This window comes from Sordaria macrospora, chromosome 1 (genome assembly GCF_033870435.1).
Source record: "Sordaria macrospora chromosome 1, complete sequence".
Taxonomy (NCBI): domain Eukaryota; kingdom Fungi; phylum Ascomycota; class Sordariomycetes; order Sordariales; family Sordariaceae; genus Sordaria; species Sordaria macrospora.
Genome location: NC_089371.1, coordinates 2979607 through 2999122, shown reverse-complemented (window position 1 = coordinate 2999122; position 19516 = coordinate 2979607). Strand labels below are relative to the sequence as shown.

Here is a 19516-nt window from a genome sequence, read left to right as displayed (position 1 = left end):
TGGTTGCAGGAGGATATCCACCCCGTTCCCAAAGGGTACTTCCCTCTGCTGGTGTGGGATACAGCCCGGGTTACACTTTTGGTGTACAGGTGCTGAGAGGTGGTACGGGGGCGTCCGGGGAGCACGGGGAGCACGGGGTACGTCGATGGATCTGCTATGATCGAAAGGATGGAACGGTTGGGGACGAAACGAAGTGGAAAGGCAGGAACCACGCTAACCTGGCGAACTCACCCACACGACCGGACAGTGTCAAGTATTTCCCTCCTGCAAAGGTGTGGGCGGTACTTTCCCTTGTGCTGGCAAGCTGGGAATAGCCTAACCGCAGCGCTTGCGACATTGATCCGCTACAACGGACCACCTCATCCGCCCTTTGTTCGTCGGTTGTTGACCAACTTGACTGTTTCGTTCTTTTTGCCTGGGTTTGCTGCCAATCTGCTGGTAATGGCGCGAAAGCAAAAGACGCAACACAAGGCTTGACGTGACTGGCGCAAACCAGCAGTGCATTGTGGAATTGGTAAGGTATTGAGCGACCCCTAGTGATGTGGTCTGAGGTAAGGCGGTATCGCCAGGTACACGGTGGGCCGCCCCGTTCAGTCCTCACTGTCCAGCCACGAGCCAGCTCAGGGCACCGCCGGGCAGCACACCCACACAACAATGGAGCTGGCGATGCGCGAGGTGGGGCACAGCACTTGGCTGGTGGGTGGATGGCTCACTCACCCTCCCGCTGTTCTGGGCAACGAACGGGCACCTTTCCCGCACCTCAGCACCTCCTCTGATCCCATCACTTCTGTCTGACTTTTCCACTTTTGTTGCGCAAAGTTCCCTGGGCCTGTTCCCAAGGCTTCAAGCCATTCACAAAGAGAGAGAGGGAGTCACTCACCACTCCTGCCAGGTGCCATCTCGTGTCCGACAGGGGACAGGGTTGCGGGTGAGCAGCTCAAAGCCCGGCATCATGCCCGCATGTGCGAATCTGCGAATCGACCCAGGAACTAAAAACGAAAGGGAACAGTCATAACGGTTTTCATGCCGGATTCACACCTGGCATTGTTCTGTTTCGTTGACTTTCTGCTTTCTCTGTTTTGAGTAGTATTGGGTATATATGTACGGCGGGTACATAGCGGAGTACAATGGTCGGTATATACCGGACCTGTATTGAAGGTTACAACGATGGAAACGAAGACAATGGTCGCACCAGAGTACGTGCGTACCTTTTGAGTCTTGCGGCCTCCAAACTGAGGGATCTCTTTTAAATGGGCTTGTTGGGCAAACGAACTTGTGTTTCCATTTCCATCTGGACTTGCGAATGCTAAGTACCAAAGTATCGTCCACGTCCAAGTTGGACGGATGTCCTGATCGCTCTTCCATTGATCTTATTCCATATTAACGCAACTCTCACAGGTAAGTCTACTTCTGACTTTCGAGACCCCTAGGTAGGGAACATCAAAGGTGATCAAGCGAACAGCGGCTTGTAGTAGTTGGCTCGGTACCTAGGTTGCCGGCGAGAATCACAAAGGCATCCGGAAGCCGGCGTCCCTCTGCCTTTCTGGATCACGAAGCAGCTGCTTTGTATGTCGGCTCTACATGCTCACGACTTACTCCTCGATGTATTTCGACGTATGCCTCTTGCTTTAACGCAAGTCTGCAGATACAAAGCATTGCCAAATGTCCTGCTTGAGATACCTACAGCGTGCTGTGACAGTTTTGAAACTGTGTACATGGCTCTGGACTTGCCCGGCCGCCAAGTTTCATCGGCTCGCTTTGTGTTTATCTCGCCAAGTTCCAGAGGGCCCAGCCAACTGTCGGGCTCTGACATCCGGCGCTTTCAAACTTGCGTGGAAATTGGCGAGGCCCCTTTGCAATTCTACACCAGAAATATGGCGAATAATAGTTATAGTAAGGGCAGTCCTGGGAACCCGATGCCATATTATAACCGGGCTTCTTTATGGCGATCCCCTCCTTCCTCATGCTTCATGCTTCATGCCGACCACGAGAGGAAATTCCAACCGCATCGCAGCGGGTGGTGGGTACCTCTACCACAGGCTCACAGCGAACTTCCACTTTCCTTCATCACAAGGGCCCGGAACCCCAACCGGGGCAATCCCGCTCTCGGGGCAATCCGCTCCTAGCGATGAAAATCACCGTCCAATTCACACGCACACACACACACAATACCCGCCGACCAGTGATATGCTGTGCCGTGGCACCGATCCGTCGCTCAACCAGGTCCCATTGGCCTGCCTGTTTCACTCCTGAGTGGTGACCCTCGCGAAGTAATTCGGGGACGGCGATGTAAGTTCTGTTCAAGTGAAATCCCGACAAGACCTAAAACTGCCCCCATGAGTGTCAGTGTCAGAGAGTGGTTGGCGGCGTTTTGTTGCGGCGAGACAGGGCTGCAGACATGATGTGTGTTGGAAGTGGCTGGTCAGCATGAGCCACTCTCAGCAGCGGCAGCGGCAGTACTCGTCTGGGCTAGAAACGCCTTCTGCGACGCATTGCTTGAAGATGAAGTGGAACTGAGGCAGAAGCAACCTATTGAACCAAGCAGCCCACAGGGACAGACGGCGTCGGCAGCATGTTCGTAATGCTGAATGCAGGTCATAACCAACGTGTGAATTGTGGGCGTTCAACTCCCGGGGGGTTTATCGACAGGCCTTACTACGTTCGTGGTCTTTGCTTTTTCCTGTCCCGAATAATAATCAAACTTTAATGTTATTCTCCGCGATGTAAATCCGCCGAGAACTGGAATTGGGGCCGTGTCGTTCCTGCCGCCAATGCTCCATCTTTTACCTGTGCCACGCTTCGTACAAAATAAACGGGATATGACCGGTAGGTAATTACGTCAGTCCTGGTTTGTCGCAAGCGTCCACCCTGAAGTCTCGCTGCCGCCCTGGGGATGTGACGTTCTTTCCCTGGCTTCTAACCTTGCGTCCTCCATCATCATCACCGGCCGGTGCCCGGGCTCGAGCAGGGATACAAGAAGTTGAAACAAACCCTCAAAAGATTTCCGTAGATCCGAGTTTTGCGCGAGAAATGATTCCCAAACAAGCGCGCGCCGTTTACTACTCTTTTTTTTCCAAGACAGAGTGAGGCCCCCTGTTAACTCGAGGAACGCAGAACCACGCATTTCTAGCTACACCACATACCTACCTAGCCACGACCTGACCTAACGTAAGGACCCACGAGCTCGTGTTCCCCCAAGTCCCCGGTTCACTCATCCAGAAATCCGACGGCACACCCAAGAACCAAGGGCCATGGACCAAGGACAAGAGCGACGAACGGCGTGCCCCGTGTTGCCGTGTGCCGTGTGTCCGGAAAAGTACGGCGCAGCAGAACAGCATAATATATCTGCCTCTAGGTTAAGGTACATGTAGGCAAGCCCTTTGGGTTGGGAACGGGAACCGATAGGGTAGTGGGCACCTGGCTCCCTGGGTCAGGTCGCACAACAGCATCTCCATGTCATTCTCGACACGGCACAACCCTTCCAAGTGCCAGAGGGACGGAAGCGGTCGAAACTGAATCGAGGTGTATTAGTCAGGTTAGAAGATGGCCTAACTCGCTGGTGGTGGTGATGGTGCTGGTGGCGGCTGACGTTAAGGACCATGTTCGGGAAGACCCTCACCTTTGGGACTTTCCGACATACCTCGATGGATTGATGATCACCCCCTTCCCTCGCCTATAGTTCTGCTGGTATGATCCGAGTGCCTGGCTGAGCTTATGCTTTACCTAGTAATAACATGGTAGCGCCGCAGCCTTAAGTTACCTACGGTACTTCAGGTAGGGTCGTGATCTACAGAGAAGCGCTTCGTCTAGTTTGTTGCCCATTATGCGCTGAAAAATTGTGCCCTTTGCTTGCTCTCAACTACATGGGTGGACATGACGGTGAGTGGAAGGGCTGACGGACGGGTAGGGCGAGCAAGTGATCGTCTGTTCTGTTTCTGCAAGGTAAATCATTCCACGCGGGAGAAACGGCAGCCCTTCTTTGGGTGTTGCATCAAATGGTAGGTTGAGGGTATAGTTGGCTTTTAACTCCATTCTCTTCGAGCCGCCCGTGACGTTGTTGGGGATCTTTGAGTGAGTTCTCCCATTTCTGGGTCCAAGATGATAGGAAGAGGTGCCTAAGGGTAATGTTTCTTTTTTTACATCACTGGTTTTTCAATTGAACCAGCTGTTTACCTACAAGCACCAAAGGCAAAACGGCCTGATCGGCCTGTGACGTCTTGACTATGTACAACCCATCCCAGGATATCATTGTTTGGTACGCCGTTGAGTTGGCCCTCCAGGACACTTTCAGCGGTACATCACCACACTTGCGCGCTTTTTCATCACCATTGCCGGCTTGCCCTGTCGTATGTACCACCAGGCACTTGGCACCGAGTGGTTTGAGGAAATTCAGCTTGCACAACCATGACAACCATACCCATACAAACTGCTCCATCTCACGTTTACATATCTCTAAGCTGAACCAAGGCCTGGTTATCAGCGTCCACCGCATCATGTGCTAGATTTGCATTGCCGGTGTCTGTCAAAGGCGAGAAATTGCCAGAGCTGCTCTAACCATGACAAGGCATATATATCATTTTTCGGCATTGAAAACGGTGGTGTTTGTTCAGCTCACATCTGGTACCTTTCCCCTTCGCCGCATCGATGTTTCTCGGAGTTTCCTTGTTCGGACAAAGGCCTCGCTTGTTCGTTGCAATGAGGTCTTACGCCCCCACGAGTTCTATGTTGTGCCGTCTCACTCTTCATATGCTGACTTGATAGCTCCCATGTGGCAAGGATGTTTGGTATCTCAAAGGGAAACGTGCTGCCTGATACAGTATTTAGGAAACCGTTGCTGTTATCTAGTACTTTGAAATATACCAACAGATGGAGCATTCACGATTTCCATACGATGAAAGTGTTCAATAGTTTTGAATTTTCTAGTCTTTCGCCAGTTAGCAAAGACATCATCATATGCACATACCATCCATTCACCCAAGTGTCAACCCATTCATGTCAGACTGTCACTCGGATGTGAAATATCGCAGTTGATGTAACCTGACTTTAACGTAGCATTCAGTGTGTGCTTGTACGCACTTCCTTGACAAACCTGATACGTTCACGTAGTACACATTGTATAATGGAAAATGAAACTGTTTGGCAGGCGGCAACTCAGAGCAAAGCAAAGCGGAACGTGTTGAGAGAAAATGTTCGGTTGAAGAGATCAACAACGTCTCTAACAAGTTACGGCTGTTCTGGCAAACCACATTGTCGTTCTCGGGTCCGGTTCTTGCCTCCGGGCTCTCAACTCTTTTGAAACGAATCAGACGGCTTCACCTTCCCCGGACGTATATGTTCCTGCCTCTTTCTCGTGGTCTTAACGAGAGCCATATCCGGGCAGGATACGTTGCCAATCAGTGTGCCATGTGCTCTTCCCATTTGCGGTTATTGAGTGATTGAGTGTATACCCTTAAGGTACCGTTCCTCGCTTAGTTCCCGGGTTTCTCGTCGTTGGCGGAAGGCTTGTTCCGGTTCCTAACCCAAAGGAAACCACCGTGATTAAGTCGCCCCCTGTTTCCCCGCGATTTCTCTCGTCCATGTAAAATGTGCCCCGTAACGGCAGTAAAGTGTAAACAAATCACACCTCAGCGCCGGATCGTAGCCTGAGGAGAAGTTGCGCGGAGGCCGAAGATGGCAGGAGGCGATCGTAAAATGCGGATTCATATATGCCTCGCTCGACCTCCTCTAGAGTTTCAATGGACAACAAGAAGTCTCGCCTTCAGGCTTGTTCCTCTTGAAAATGCGGTGCGGGGAGGGGGTGGGTGAGTATAGGGTGGGTGGCATTACATGCCTCTTAGTGTGTGTGTCTTGCTTCGCACGCTTTTACATGTATGATTTACGTACCTGAATTGGGTTTGAGAGTTGAAGTTGCTTATGGCGTCCCTTGCATACGTATGTCTTGTGCGTTCTTTTGGACGTTGAAGCCTGGTCGTCATTCACTTGTTGACGAGATCTTCGGCCATTTCTTTATCTTGAAGTGCCTGGCAGTGATGGCGGTTTCGCTCCTTTACAGCGCATTGTAAATGAACGTGAGAGAGGTCAAGACGGACATCAATGAGAAGTTCTTCGGCCCTTCGCTATGTGTGATCAAACTGAAAGTCAGGACGGTGGACGGAAGGGAGCACGAGGAGAGTGGAGGTCGAATCGGGGTCTTTGCGGGGAGAAGATGTTCACCGGACTCGACCGGATCTGCCGCCATGCCAGAAGCGGACTAGCGTGTCGGTTCCATATTGGGTTTAGGTGGGATCCCGGTGGACCACCACACGATCTCGCCCTTGTCTCCACTTTCTTCCATCGTTCGTTCTCTCCCAGTCTCCCTCCTCCTCGCAGTTGGATGATTCGTTGAAGGCGTGTGAACTGATGAAGTTGGCGAACTCGCTGGCACTTCCTAAAACTGGCCGGCTCAGCTTCTCGTTTTAGCACAACTCCTTTTATGTTGATCGACATACAGATACCCGGGCAAGTCCTTTAAAGCGGTCGAGGAAGCTTGCAGTGGCTGGGTAGGAGGCCCCAGCCGGCTAACGATGCCGTCGCATGGCTGGCTGAATAAGATTGCGGTTTTACTCCATGGTGAGGCGGGCAACAGCCTGCCCTGCTAGAAAAGGCACCGTTGTAGTTACACATTCCTCTGCCGTACCTTGCTCATTTCGTACCTCGTCCAGGACAGGCAAGGTTAGGCCTCCTTTAGTTCGGTGTGTTGTCTCTTGTTCACCTGGTCGGACCTACCTATGGTGAAACAGCACAAAAACAGGTATTGGTGGAAAAGAGACGGCCATGTATTTGTCTCAAACTACAGCAATGGCACTGCCGCTGTCATGTGGCGGCCGGGTGGTTTTATCTGTTCGAGTTTGATGCGTGCTGATGATTTTCCTTCCGAAGGGTTATCACTGTTGACGATACTTTAGGTTGCCGGATACCGGACACTTGAATCGGTCGCTCCTGCAGCTTCACTCCAGTGTGTTTGTTGTTTACATCGGAAATAAGCTACACATATAAAATGACCGAAGCTGTGATACTTATACCGAGCACTCTGCTCCTGAATCAGGGGCTTATGGTATACCGACATCAGGCTACTGGTCTATCAAAGCCCAGGTTGTGTCACGAGGTTCGATCCAATATAAATTCGGGCGAGTACCTACGATCCCCGGCTTTCGAAACTTTACAAGTGATGGGTTTTGCAGAATAGACGGTGTAAACGCCTCGTTCAGTCATCAATGAAGAAAAAAAAGGAAGAAAAAACCCTCGGAGAATGAACAACCAGCAGCATCATTGGTGGAGACTCGTATTTTCATCCTTCCTGGTCTTGTCTGTCCCCTTCCATTTTCACATAACGAGAGTATCTCTTCTTGCGGTGGCTACCTCTACCATGTAGAAGAAACAAAACATAAATGAAAACCCATACGGTTGTGTGTGGATGACAAGAACTGACTACCTCCAAGTCCAAGCAGAATACCAAAAAAAAAAAAAAAAAAAAAAAAAAAAAACACAAAACAAGAAGCTCAGCGGTCCACGAGCAGGGTCGAACCCGTCCACTCAAGACACGCCTACGAAAACTGTACCACCGTCACCAACGTAACGAGCAATGTTTATCTGGCCCCGCCACATACTGCTTGACCACGAGGGAACCTTTATTAGCGAGGGCACTTGGAGTCACTAACAGATCTTGAAGGGGGAGCTTATTAAAGCCCAGATGGAAGTTCCAGCGCCCACATAGCAAACAACTATTGGACAGGTGCTACGTTTATTTATGTTCAAGGAAGCATGAACCGAAAATTCCATCTTCGCATCACCGGACGATACCTAGCAGAATCACACTCCATCTACCCAATCCGTTTATGGATCTACCGCACCTTTCCAATCCACTCAGCAATACTTTAGACCCTCCCCGAGTGCTCATACATATCCATTTCCCCTCCACCAGAAAATGTGAAGCTAACAACTCAAGTCCAAAACGGTAGCTCTTGCCTCTCACGATCCTGTCGCCTCCCGAGACATCACTTCCGATCGAGCCTTGACTCGATGTCAATGACGACGCGGGCACGTTCCTGATTCTTTGGGCTCGATCTGCCCCTTTCCCTGACGTATACCCCTTGTGTGGCTGCGCTCCCTGCGTATCTACGTAGAGAGGGCTGTTACACAGTCTCTCGGGTCCTTACTTTGAGGCTTGCTCACTTGACAAGTGGAAGTTAGACTGGGTTGAATGTCATCAGTTCCTAGTTTTGATAAACAACGGCGGCGATGACTATATACGGGATCCATGACTACTTGAGCTGGAGAAATACGGGCGAAAAGGAGAGGGTGGCTGGTTCTTGAAGAGACGGGTTTACTATGTGATAGTGTGCAATTTTGAGAGCTGGGGATGGGAGAGCAAAGTTGAGGTTACGTGTGTACTATGGACGGGAAGAAAGTATAGCGTGTGTATGAAGAACGCTGGGGACAGGCCGCTACAAGTGTGGCTCCGGTGTCAATAACGTGAGAAGGGAGGGGCGTTTTGGGCGTGGAAAAGAAGTGGTATGCTTGGTGTTGTCCTAGTTCTGTTATCGAAATCAAGTTACAACGGTCTATGATGAGAAAGCGATCAGATCGTAGTGTAATCATGGTACCAAAAAGACACCAACATGAGAGAAGACAAATCCCCTAGCGGCCCTTTTATTGCGATACTGTTTACACTGTCTGTTTGTCAGCCAGAGGTAGCTTGCCAATGGATACCTTCTAGTCTAAAAAGATCCATATACATCCATCCTGCTTGTCTATCTCTACCAGAGGCTGTTTAAGCAATTCAAATCTAACAAACACGCTATAATTGGCGTTATCTTTCCTGACCCTTGCCCTCTCTCACCAGTATCATGCAACCAAAAGGCTAGTTACCAAGAAGGCCTCTCTCGCCGATAAATTCCCCACCAGAACCCAACACGGTCTGCCTCGTCTGTCTCTCCCTCGCCCCAATCATCCTCACCAGCGGCCATAGCATCCTCGACTAACGTCAGGGGACTGCTCGCTTGTTCTAATTTGGAACGAAGAGAATTGGTCAACCCCTTCGTGGTCTCGTCTCTTTGAGGTACCATCACCAGCAATCTGGCGTCACTCTCAAGGGAGAGCTGCGCATCGATGGCGGAGGAGAGAAGATCCGGGTGATTGTCATCGTATAGGGGATCCGCTACAATGATGAGCTGTTGATGGAGTAGTGTCAGTTGCGGCTTGCCTAAGTTGATGATATAAAGCAATCTGTGGATGAGTGAACGCCAGACTGACCTTATAACGGTTTCCTTCCCCAAACCGCGGATGACTGTCATCCTCATAATCATCGCTCCCCCAGGTCAACGCAGCCGCCTCGACTTTGCCACCGTGCGCCGCCACCGTTTCCCGATTTAGCTCGGCGTTGTGCGATAGATTGGGAACAATGTTGGGCAGGTCGGTCAGGGCCACATTGGCTACCCAGAGACAGGCGGCCGCTATACCCAGGAGACCAGTGCCGGATCCAAGCTCCAGCACGTCCAGAGGCTCGTCTCCCACAAAGAGATGAGCTAGGGGACCAGCCGAAAACTGCGGGAGAAGCTGCGCGAGCACGTAGGATGATCCCCACGTCTTGAGACCGAGTGAGTCACCAGTGAGGGGAGGCTCTCGGATGGCTAGGTCGAAGTCGCCAATGTTCTCATCCCGAAAGGGCCACCGGCGGATGATCTCGCCCATTGCTACAATATGCAGAAAGCCAGAAAACATCAACACTACCATTCATTTTACCGCTGCAATCGCTTGGGGCGACCCCTCAGCCCCATCCTTCTGGGGGAGACGACCCAAATACTTGGGCCCTGCCCAACCCCCTCCCATGTCCCACTTTCCTCTACAAACTCTTTGCACATACCTGTCCGGCCACACCTCTCCGCCAACCGCCTGCTCGCCTCCTCCCAAATATCCTCCCGCTGTTCGTCATTGTCGAGCCATGGCAAACCGCTCTTGATGATGCTTGAGAGAAAAGAGATGATCTCTTGCCGGTTGAAGGCCGCCTCCGCCATGCTGGCCGCCTGCGCCTTGAGAATCTCTTCCCGAGACTCCTTGAGACCCCAGATCCGAGGCTCTTGACGGAGGCGCTGAAGGACATCGAGAAGGGTGGTGTAGGCTGGCCTCTGCCAGAGATGGGGGAGTTCCTCGGGCGAGGGTATCGCGGATACCGTCATGTTGAGGTTGTTGGTGTGGTCGGCTCGATGAAGGGAGGTAGGGCGGTAGGCAGCCTGGCAAGTAGGAGGCGCAACGCGAGAGTAAGGAGACGAACTTGTTGAAAGTGAAGCAAGCACCAACCGAGAAACGAAAGACGACGGATGTGACGAGGACGAGGGACGAAAATATGAAGAGATGGGTCGGATTGTATATTTCACAGCATTATCAAACATTCACCAAGGTACCCCTACCCAACAAGTGTCTCACCATTTTCTCCCGTCAACGTTTTTTCTCGCCTTCCCCATTTCGGCACGGCAAACCTGGGGAAATCGGGAACGTGAGAGGCTATCGTAGAGACCGGGGGACGGTCTGGCCGCCGGTCCCTGGGGGAAGCATGTCCGGATTTTGGAAGGATAACGGGTGAGGCCGTGATAGGACCGGGGTCGCAAGCGTGTGGTCCACCCCCATGATATCTCGCTTTTGACACAGCTCTGCTGTCGCCATTTTTGTGTTCTCTTTTCGTCTCGATTTCTCGATTTCCGACCGACTGGCGATGTGAGTGGGACTCCATTTCTTCGATCGGTGGGGACTCACCATCCCGCTAGTGTTTGATGTGGGATTCGAGGTTGGCAAGGGTCTGATAGCGATAAGCAATCAGTGTGCCAAGCCCAGGCGGCAGCAGCTGCCCGCTGCCTCTGCATCCGCAATTCCAGGTGGATATTTTGGTCAAACCCTCGGTCTGATTGGCTGAGCCTGAAGCAAAGACACAGAGCCTCAATTGTCCTTTTTATGACCCCAAACAATTTTCTGGAACCGTTCCACTTTCCTCTCTCTTCCCTTTTTTTTCTCTCCTCGTGAACCCTCGTCCTCTTCAACGCTGCGTTTCTATGCTACGAACGGAGAGACTCGCGCAAGCGTTTCTTTCACATCTTTCTACCAAGGCATATGAGAAATTCGGAGAAATCGCTTCACTTCAAGCCTTTTTTAATCATCAGGTCCACCTGGTGATTTTTTGGCTCTACCGGCAACGGTCTGCGCGCGATCCTCGCGTCTGTAATTGGCATCAGAAAAGCAGGGCGCTGGGCTTCCCTTGATCGCTTGCGGTCGGGGGATAGTTCCAGCGTTTCCTCTGGGAGGGCCATTACGAAGCTTGTGAATGAAATCACTTGAGTGCAATACGCAGCGTGCATGCCCCCGTCCTTTCTTCCCCCTTTCGAGGGGGGTGGGAGAATGAGGGACTGCACAATTCGATTCCGATTACTCTGTTGAGGACGAGGCTTCACCACCACCATCCCCCTTCGTTGCAAACCTGGGCTGCGCGCTCGGGATGTGAGGAAGAACTGATCACATTGCAAGCAGTCAGTCCCTGAAGTTCACCCGAGTTTGACTCCTTCTCCATGGTCACTACCCGGTTTTATTTTTCAATTCAGGAAGATTAAACGTCCTATTACTCACCACGGGTTCCGTTGGCTTTTGCTGTGGAAGATCGAGGTCCATAATTCAGGTCTACATCCCATATCGCCGCTGTGACTGTTTTGGCACGTTGGCGGTCGATATAATTCACATACGAACCTATGTTTCCGCCACGAGAATTTGTGTCGGGTCGCGATAGTAACAAAATAAACACTTAGTCTCGATGAACAATGGACCCCAATTAGTGGTGTCAACAGCGAATCCTGCACAACATCTTGACCTCGACTTCGTCCTCGTTCTCATCTGCCACGGCGTCCACTCCAGTTTGCTTTACGAGGCCGCTGACCTTGTCGACGAAACACTTTGTTCTTCAGCCTTCAGCTTCCGCTTCCGCTTCGCTTCGTCGGCTATCACCCTGTCAGCAACTCCCGTCCGTAGGTAGCTCACGCACGATATCTTGTCTTCTGGTAGGTCGTAATTACGTAGGGTTGGAAAGTGTTTGTTGGTTCGTGAAATGCCAACGTCGTCCTCGACGGGAGGAGCTTCTTGGGTGGTTGCACTTCCTACCATAGGTATCCATTTCTTTCCCGCTTGAGCTGCGTCGGTGTTGTCATACGTTCGTTGTGCGATCTTGAGAAAGAAATAAAAACAAATCCGAAAGTATGAAGTGCTCCCTGCCCGTTCTCGAAGTAATCAGATACTTGTAGATATCTGTAACCGGACCCAAGAACATCCATCCTCATGAAATTCAATTCACGAATATAAGTTCCAGCGGACGGTGCATGAAGAAATCCATATTAAAAGCCGTACGCAGGCAGGGAGGGCCATGTCGATGCGATGATGCTACGTACTTGCTCCAACCACAACGATTTCTCCGGCATGCAAAGACGTTGAAGCAGACATTAAATTCGGGTTTAGTTATTACCCTTCGTTCCATTAATTACGATACCAATCAAGTGACAAGACAAACCTGGACCAAAAACAACCAAAAAGGCAAGACAAAATGCACCCAGCGCGCCCATAGAGTTTTGAAGCATAGCGGAGTATGTAAAAAGATAAGCAAAAGGCTCAGTCGCCCAGGAGGCTTGGGGGAACGAACCACCATGCTTCAGCTGCGACCTACGAAAACTGTGTCACGAGCACCGCGCACACCGGCAATGTTTTCATCACACGGAACCGCTCGACCATTTGGCCAGTTAGTTGCCGCGCTGGGATTAGGGCCTCGTCCCGAACCTTATATGGTGCATACGTTTTAGGTAGGCGGGGGAGGAGAGGTAAGGGTGGAAAGACGGGATGGGATGGGATGGGATGAGAGGAGGCTGTTGATAACCATGAACACCAACCCTTTCCCCTTTCCCCTTTCCCCAATCCCTAAATACGTTCGACACTTCACCAACATGGACACAGAAAGGAATACGAAAAGGTGAAGGAACTAATTGTAACGCGTGATTGGGCAGATGGCAAAGGACAATGACCTTTCAACACCGAAAATACAAGCAAATATCATTCATTTGACTAGCCCAGGCAATGTAGACGCTACAAGACTCATGCCCAATGCCGCTGCCCTTCGTTCTACCTCATTCATCCTCCAACAAATAAAGGGGGTATATAGCGTCCGAAATCATTCCTATAAAAAAGCAAGGCTACAATTGTGAGAGATAACCACCCAGCGCCTAACCCCAAGTTGCCAAAATGTTCAAAGTGAAGGTAGTGGACAATGACAGTATGTCCAGAATGAAGAATTTCTTTCCGAGAGAAATGTACAAAAATGCCGGTTGATCCTTGCCGTGAGAACGGCGTGGTAGAATAGCTAACCGAGGCATGTTGGCTGCTCAGACAGTTGATGTCTTGGACCTGTTATTATGTGGTAGATATGCCTACGAGGTGTTTGCTTGCGCTTCCAAGTAGGCGAGAAGTACATCTATGCTGCCCCATCATGTGGGTTGTTAATGTGAGCCGTGAGGCAGTTTGGTGTTGAGCAGTCGACTAGTGACTTGACACCTTCGACCATACCCTGATGGTCGATGCAAACGCGGCGAAGGGATGAATCTGGTGGAGAGATCATGGGTTTGATATTCTTCGTACCCGGCCAACTTGGAGCTGAAGAGGGTCGGGATCTGAAGAGACCTTGAGGTCTTCCAGCTGTGCTCACTGATGAGGCTCATATGCGGGAACGTCGAGGTCTGTCGTCCCGAAATCACCGCGTGGTGCTCAAATTCTTTGGTTCCGTAACTACCTATAGCAGCTTTCAAACCGCAACTGAAGCATTCTTTCTGCTTTCAGCATCCTCAACCTGGAAGCCAAACACAAGCCTGAAAAGGTCTTTCAAAAAGCTGTACTGTCCAGACCTCATCATCATCCAGTTAACGCTCTTCGCGATTTCGATGGCGCTGATGCGCTTCCCTCGAGGCGGAAGACTGGCTGAGGCTCGGAATGCAGAATCCGTTAACACCAGATTCTTGTAACTTTGCAACAGCGTGGCATGCATCGGTAAAGAGCCGAAAGACCCCGTAGGCAAGCTCTTGACAAATGTTTGCAAGGCCGCAGAACCGCCCTTGCCGTCTGCCGCCGCAATTTCCCGACTGAAGCCAATGTTCATGGCAGCCTTGACTATCAAAACCTTGATGCGCGTAATGTTCATATCCTCAATAGTGGCAGTAGCAGTGGTGGCGGTACTAGATGTGTGTTGGCTGCTCTGACTGTACCCCGAAAGGTTCGAGGCGCTGCTCGACCAGCGCCCTCCACGCGAGTCGCTGCGGTCGTTCGATGGCCCAAGTACCATGATGTTAGGCATCTGTGGGCTGGCATCTGGCGAAACTGGCGTGTCTTCAAACTCGGTAACTGGGGTCTCGGGTATGATTGGCTTGTTGCGTGGCCGATCGGTTAGGTCGCTGAGGCTTCGGAGGCTCTCACGTTTCGAGCGCATTGAAGCACGGCTGCCGGTGTTGGATCGGGAATCGGACTGGTGGTTGGATGAGAGACTCTGTAACCCATAGCTTCCAGGGGAGAAGAAGTTGATGTGGCTCGGCCGGGGTGTTCCTCGATCAGGTCGAATTTGTGTCCAGCCCTCCCTGAAGATATCGCACAACTCCCAGCACGCCTGGACTGCGGATCCCAAAAGCTCTTCATCTGGTGCTTTACCGTCACGACGGTTTTGCCGAAGGCTGAACAACATCTCTGCCAGCGCCCAGCAAGCTCGCAGAAGAGAGTCCGTCTCTTCGGGCGAATCATTTCGTTGTTTCATAAGTCGGTGGCATAATGTGATGTAAAAGTCCAAGGTCCGTTCCCTAAACGCCTCGGGAAGGCTTCGAGTGTCTTGGGCGCTATATAAACTACATAACGTGTTAGCCCATGTAATGATAATGACAAGACGACAAGGACGTACTGGTTGTTTAACTCAAAGCTCACTCTCAATATCGAGTCAGCTACCTCGTCTTTCTTTTGCCGTACATCGAACAATGACTGGCAAAAGTCGCGGCAGAGATCTAGGTTAGTCCGAGCAATGTTGTGCGACTCGGGATAATCGTTCCTGCTCTGATAAAGTCGTTTGCAGAGTTTCCAGCAGCTTTTCCACGCTTTCTCGTGAGCGTCCGGAGTCCCGGAGCTATTGAAAACACGTTCACGGTGTATAGAACTGAGGTTCGCAAGAGTATTGCAAAGCGTCCAGCACTCTTCTAGAGCTGCTGAGAGGGCCTGGATCTCGGTTTGCTCGCTCGGCGTGGTTTCGGCAGTGAGAAAATCGTCGGCATCTTCGTATCGCTCATCGCCTTCGTGGCTTTCTGGTATGACTGTAAATAATCAGCCGTGCGCTTCTGAGCAGATGACATGTATATACTCACGTTCCAAGCTACTCGCAGTGCTAGATCTCATCCTGGTATTCTCGTTCGCAAAAACGTCTTCCAATCTCTGAGCCTGAGGTGTTGGTGCATCTAAGCCAAATGCTACTGGCTTCACGTTGGTGTTGACCATAGGGAGGGAGTGGGTCGGAGGGGATTGTGCCTGATCTCGTTTAGCTATACAGTGATTACAAAAGCAGGCGTTATTCATACCGTCGAGGCTTCGCTAGCCGGGGGACTGATGGTGCTACTCTCTGCACTGGCCGCACTGACAGAATTTGAGAGGCTGGATCTCGAGTAGTTATCACTTGATTTCTGTCCCCAGTTCGAGTCAGTATTTTATTTTGTTCATGTTCATGTTTGCGAGGGGCCCATACCCAGTTTTCGAAGCTTGGTGGCGCATGGATCACTGAGACGACTTCATCACCCATGGATTTCCTTATATGGTCCGGTAGGTTCGTCCGTAGCATCATAAGCTTATATCGTCAGCATCAGAGTCTGAGCTCGTTATCACGCCAGGAGGCTGAACTAACCGAGTGATGACCATGTTGCCCTTGCCCTTGCTCAGCATGTTCCTCTGCCTCGTCGTCCTCGATCTCTGTGGTCTCGGTACCATTCGATGTCACCGGAGATGGGCCAACAATATCGCTGGTTGGACTTAGGAGCAGATGTGCCGAGTTGGGTCTAATGTAGGAAGTAGGACGTAGTGATTGAGAATCAGAGGCCGATGAGGAGCTGAAGTTGAGAGAATAGGTTAGTACCACTGGGCTGGAGTTAGATAGGGAGGGAAGCGTACGCCATATACTGAGCAGGCAGCGGGGAATCTGGACCCGCCGAGAGCGACATCTCGGTGTATGGAGAATAGATGGATTTAAAGCTTCCAGTCGACGATCTCAAGGGTGCCTCAAGAGCCATTGCGGGGAATGGTTGCAATGGCTAACCCGCACTGCAAGCCAGAAGGAGCCTTAACACAAGGCTCGCGCTGGCCTTCCAAGAATGTCCAACGGGAGCTGCCAGAGGAGTGGCTGCTGCGTGTAGGCCTGTGTGAGCTCGAGTGAACGTGGACACCACACTCGGTGCGGCATAAAATGTCGTGAAGGGTAGACCACACTGTGCTGCTGCGTCCTAAGCGGTGATGCAGGATATGCTGTCGTCGTCTATTGGTTGCTGCTCTCAACTCGATGGAATGCGCCGCGATTTGAGGTGGTCGTGGACGGAAAGGAAGTTTAGTGCTTGAAGCTGAAGGTCAAGCTGATATATGTGGTGTGCTTGTTGGTGATGGATAATGATCCCTTGAGGCAGACTGGACGCAGGCGTACTCTAGAGCAGGACGATAATGTTCAAGCTCTTTTCAACCTTGTGCGGCTCCGGGAATGGGCCCAAGTACAATAAAGCCACGGGCCGGCCAGAAGATGCGACCTTGGGAGGCTTGCTGACAAGTCGGGTGCCGGTGATGCTGGCGCCGAAGATGGAGGCTCGGTTGGGTTTGTTTTTGGAATAATCTCTAGGCCTTTCAAAGCGGTCGAGATGCTGTGCTAGGTTTGTGACCCGAAATCGCAGATCGAAGGTTCCAACCGAAGGACTGGACGAAAGATGGACAAATATGTAGGGGTTCTGGAAAGAGATGAAACGAAGAAACAAACCACAGCCAGAAACGAATGGAGAACAAAAAGCCGACAGATGAAATGGTTGCCAGAAGGAAAAACAAAATCTACGTAATGATAAACAAGCCGACCCAATTCTTTCTCTTCCACTCAGCGCCGTCTTGCTGGGTTGTCGTCCGGGTGGGAGAGCAGTGGGACGGGCAGCCAGTCAGAAGGATGGAAGCTGAAGCTAGATGTAGGTTGAGGAGACTCGGCTACTGTACGATCTGGGCTTTGGTGTACTTTTGAGGGTTTGTGTGAGGGGAGGAACGCCGCCTGCGCTTAAGACGAGAAGCTGGATTCGCTGGAACCTCACGGGCAGCAAGCGGAGAGCCGGCAGCCCAAAAAGGTGAAGAGAGGTTCAGGTTGCAGGCAGGCAAAGAGGGCAGCGGGAAAAGTCCAGTGGGAGGTTCGGTGGGCGTCCATCCAGCGTCCACTCGGCTCCGCCTATCGTTCACAACGTTCCCATGTGTTGCTGCCCTTGTCCCTGTCCGTTGGAGTTGGGGTGTGCCAGTCCCTGCCCGTCCCTGCTTGCGGGAAGGAGCCACTTTGACTTATAAAGCTCCATTATGCAAGTCGCAACCGCCAGGCTTTGGTACTATCGGGCATTAACACAGTGAATCGAAGAGATGAAAATTCGAAAGCACCGGTTGGGGACAAGAGGTTGAATTCATGCAGGTAACAATCAACGAGAGACATATGAGTAGAGGTGTCAGACTCCCGACGGTCTCAAATTCGCTATATCAGGATGCCGAGAACTCCTCGTCTTGGAGATACATCAGTGTAAAGTTGCCGTTGTTAGGCAACCAGGCAACCCATCGCCTCGGGCTTTGTGAAAATGGAAATAGTTACTGCACGGTACCTTACCTTGATGCAGAAATAAAGCATAGACTGACGGGAAATATGACATGAACCTGCAAAACTGACAGTTGTTGCTACCTCACCTCACATCAACCCGACAGAGATGCCTTCTCACTGCGTGGTCTTTTCCCATGCCGAAAAAGAGTCAGCCTTTGGTAGTGATGGTGGTGATAAAATGTTGCTCAATCAACAACCCAAATGTGGCAGATCAGAGTCGCAGTGTTCTTTTCCCTAACCGACAGCCTGCATGGTGGTGACAGGCTTCGGCGCTTAAGCATGCAGTGAGGAAAGATGGGCTCGCTTTGGCGGCCACTCAGCATCCAACGTCCAAAAGCCCCGCTTCACGTTCGAGGGGCATGGCCCTGGACCAATCAGCTTGCTTTCAAGGGCTCTCTTCAACTCTTCGAGGGCTCATCAATTCGCATCAAAGTGTGAACCTGCTGGGTGGTCGCTGTTCCGTGATCTTGTGTCTCTTCGGGACTCTCTGTGACCAATGGGGAGGTGGTGCAAGATCTTGTCTTGAGACGTCTCTCTCTGCCTCTGACACTCTGTAGCATCGACGATACGGCAGCTGAACTGAACTGATTCAGGTATGACAGAACGATCCCAACTTTTCGTGTCCAGAAGGAGAAAGACCATGATAAAAACTCAAGACATCCCACGAGAGAGCCCACTCACTATCAGCAAATTTCATTTGGTTTATCAAACCGAGAAAATTGCACTCGGCCAGAAGCATCACTCTTCAGACATAGCGTCGCTCGCTGAAACCCATGGAACCGGATTGTACACGCAGAGAGCCGCATCTAACACAGTGTCTCTGAGCATCCCCTAGATAGGTGTCGCTTGGAGATTATCGCGGATGATGTCCTTCTCTCGGTCTGGACTTTTTTCCTGGAGAACTCCAACACCGACCGACGACTATTTCAACAACGCATTGGCATGCAGACCGCAAGGCTGAAATCGCCCATCCAAACATGAGAAGCTTCAGTGCCTGGATATGTGGTACAGTACCGAGCTTGTCGAGGAGTTGCTCAGCATGAAGCTTGGCCTATATCACCGGCCTTTCAGGGCGTTCGGGGGAAGAGTTCCCAGTGTGAGCAAGGCCAGTTCCAACGGACACCCGTGTTGAGCGTACGATGCATGGAAGAAATGAATCCTACCAGAAAATGACGTGAACCGTTGGTGTTATAGGGCAAGGGTTTTGGGCGTCCGGAAGTCCACAAGGCTCTTCAGTTCGGGCCAAAGGTCGCTATATTGACGGAGTATTATGGCAGTGGAAGGTTTTGTATCGGCACCCTTGAGACAGCACCGCCGACCGGTTTCCAATTCCGGCGTGGCATGGGCAAGGTGAAGAAAAATGAGCCCGGCCTTTTGCAACAAGCATCCCCCAAGGCGTATTTTGTGCTGGGTTCGGCGGTTAGAGGGGGGACTGATATTGGTGGTGCTGATGTTCCTTGCCGAGCTCCAATGTTGCTCATGGTTCGTTTCGAAACCAGCTCGCCGGCTTCTTGCCCTTGAACCATACACTCGGGTCCAGATAACGTGCGAACGTTCGGTTGCGGGAAAAGG

General features: G+C 51.4%; 2 protein-coding genes across 2 annotated transcripts; both read right to left on the bottom strand.

Annotated features, from left to right (window-relative positions):
* Window positions 1-7511: 7511 nt before the first annotated feature.
* SMAC4_05754 (uncharacterized protein) lies at window positions 7512-12179 on the bottom strand. Its single transcript, XM_003346169.3, has 3 exons — window positions 9902-12179; window positions 9292-9731; window positions 7512-9209 (listed from the first exon to the last, which is right to left on the bottom strand). Exons 1-3 carry the CDS (start codon window positions 10425-10427, stop codon window positions 8904-8906), a joined length of 1272 nt encoding a protein of 423 aa, XP_003346217.2. The 5' UTR covers window positions 10428-12179; the 3' UTR covers window positions 7512-8903.
* Window positions 12180-12553: 374 nt separating this feature from the next.
* On the bottom strand, window positions 12554-18079 carry SMAC4_05755 (uncharacterized protein). The gene is made up of 7 exons (XM_024655299.2): window positions 16240-18079; window positions 15977-16178; window positions 15821-15919; window positions 15657-15758; window positions 15447-15606; window positions 14993-15395; window positions 12554-14939 (listed from the first exon to the last, which is right to left on the bottom strand). The coding sequence occupies exons 1-7, from the start codon at window positions 16356-16358 to the stop codon at window positions 13856-13858; spliced, it is 2169 nt and encodes a 722-aa protein (XP_024511201.2). The 5' UTR covers window positions 16359-18079; the 3' UTR covers window positions 12554-13855.
* Between the last annotated feature and the right edge of the window lie 1437 nt (window positions 18080-19516).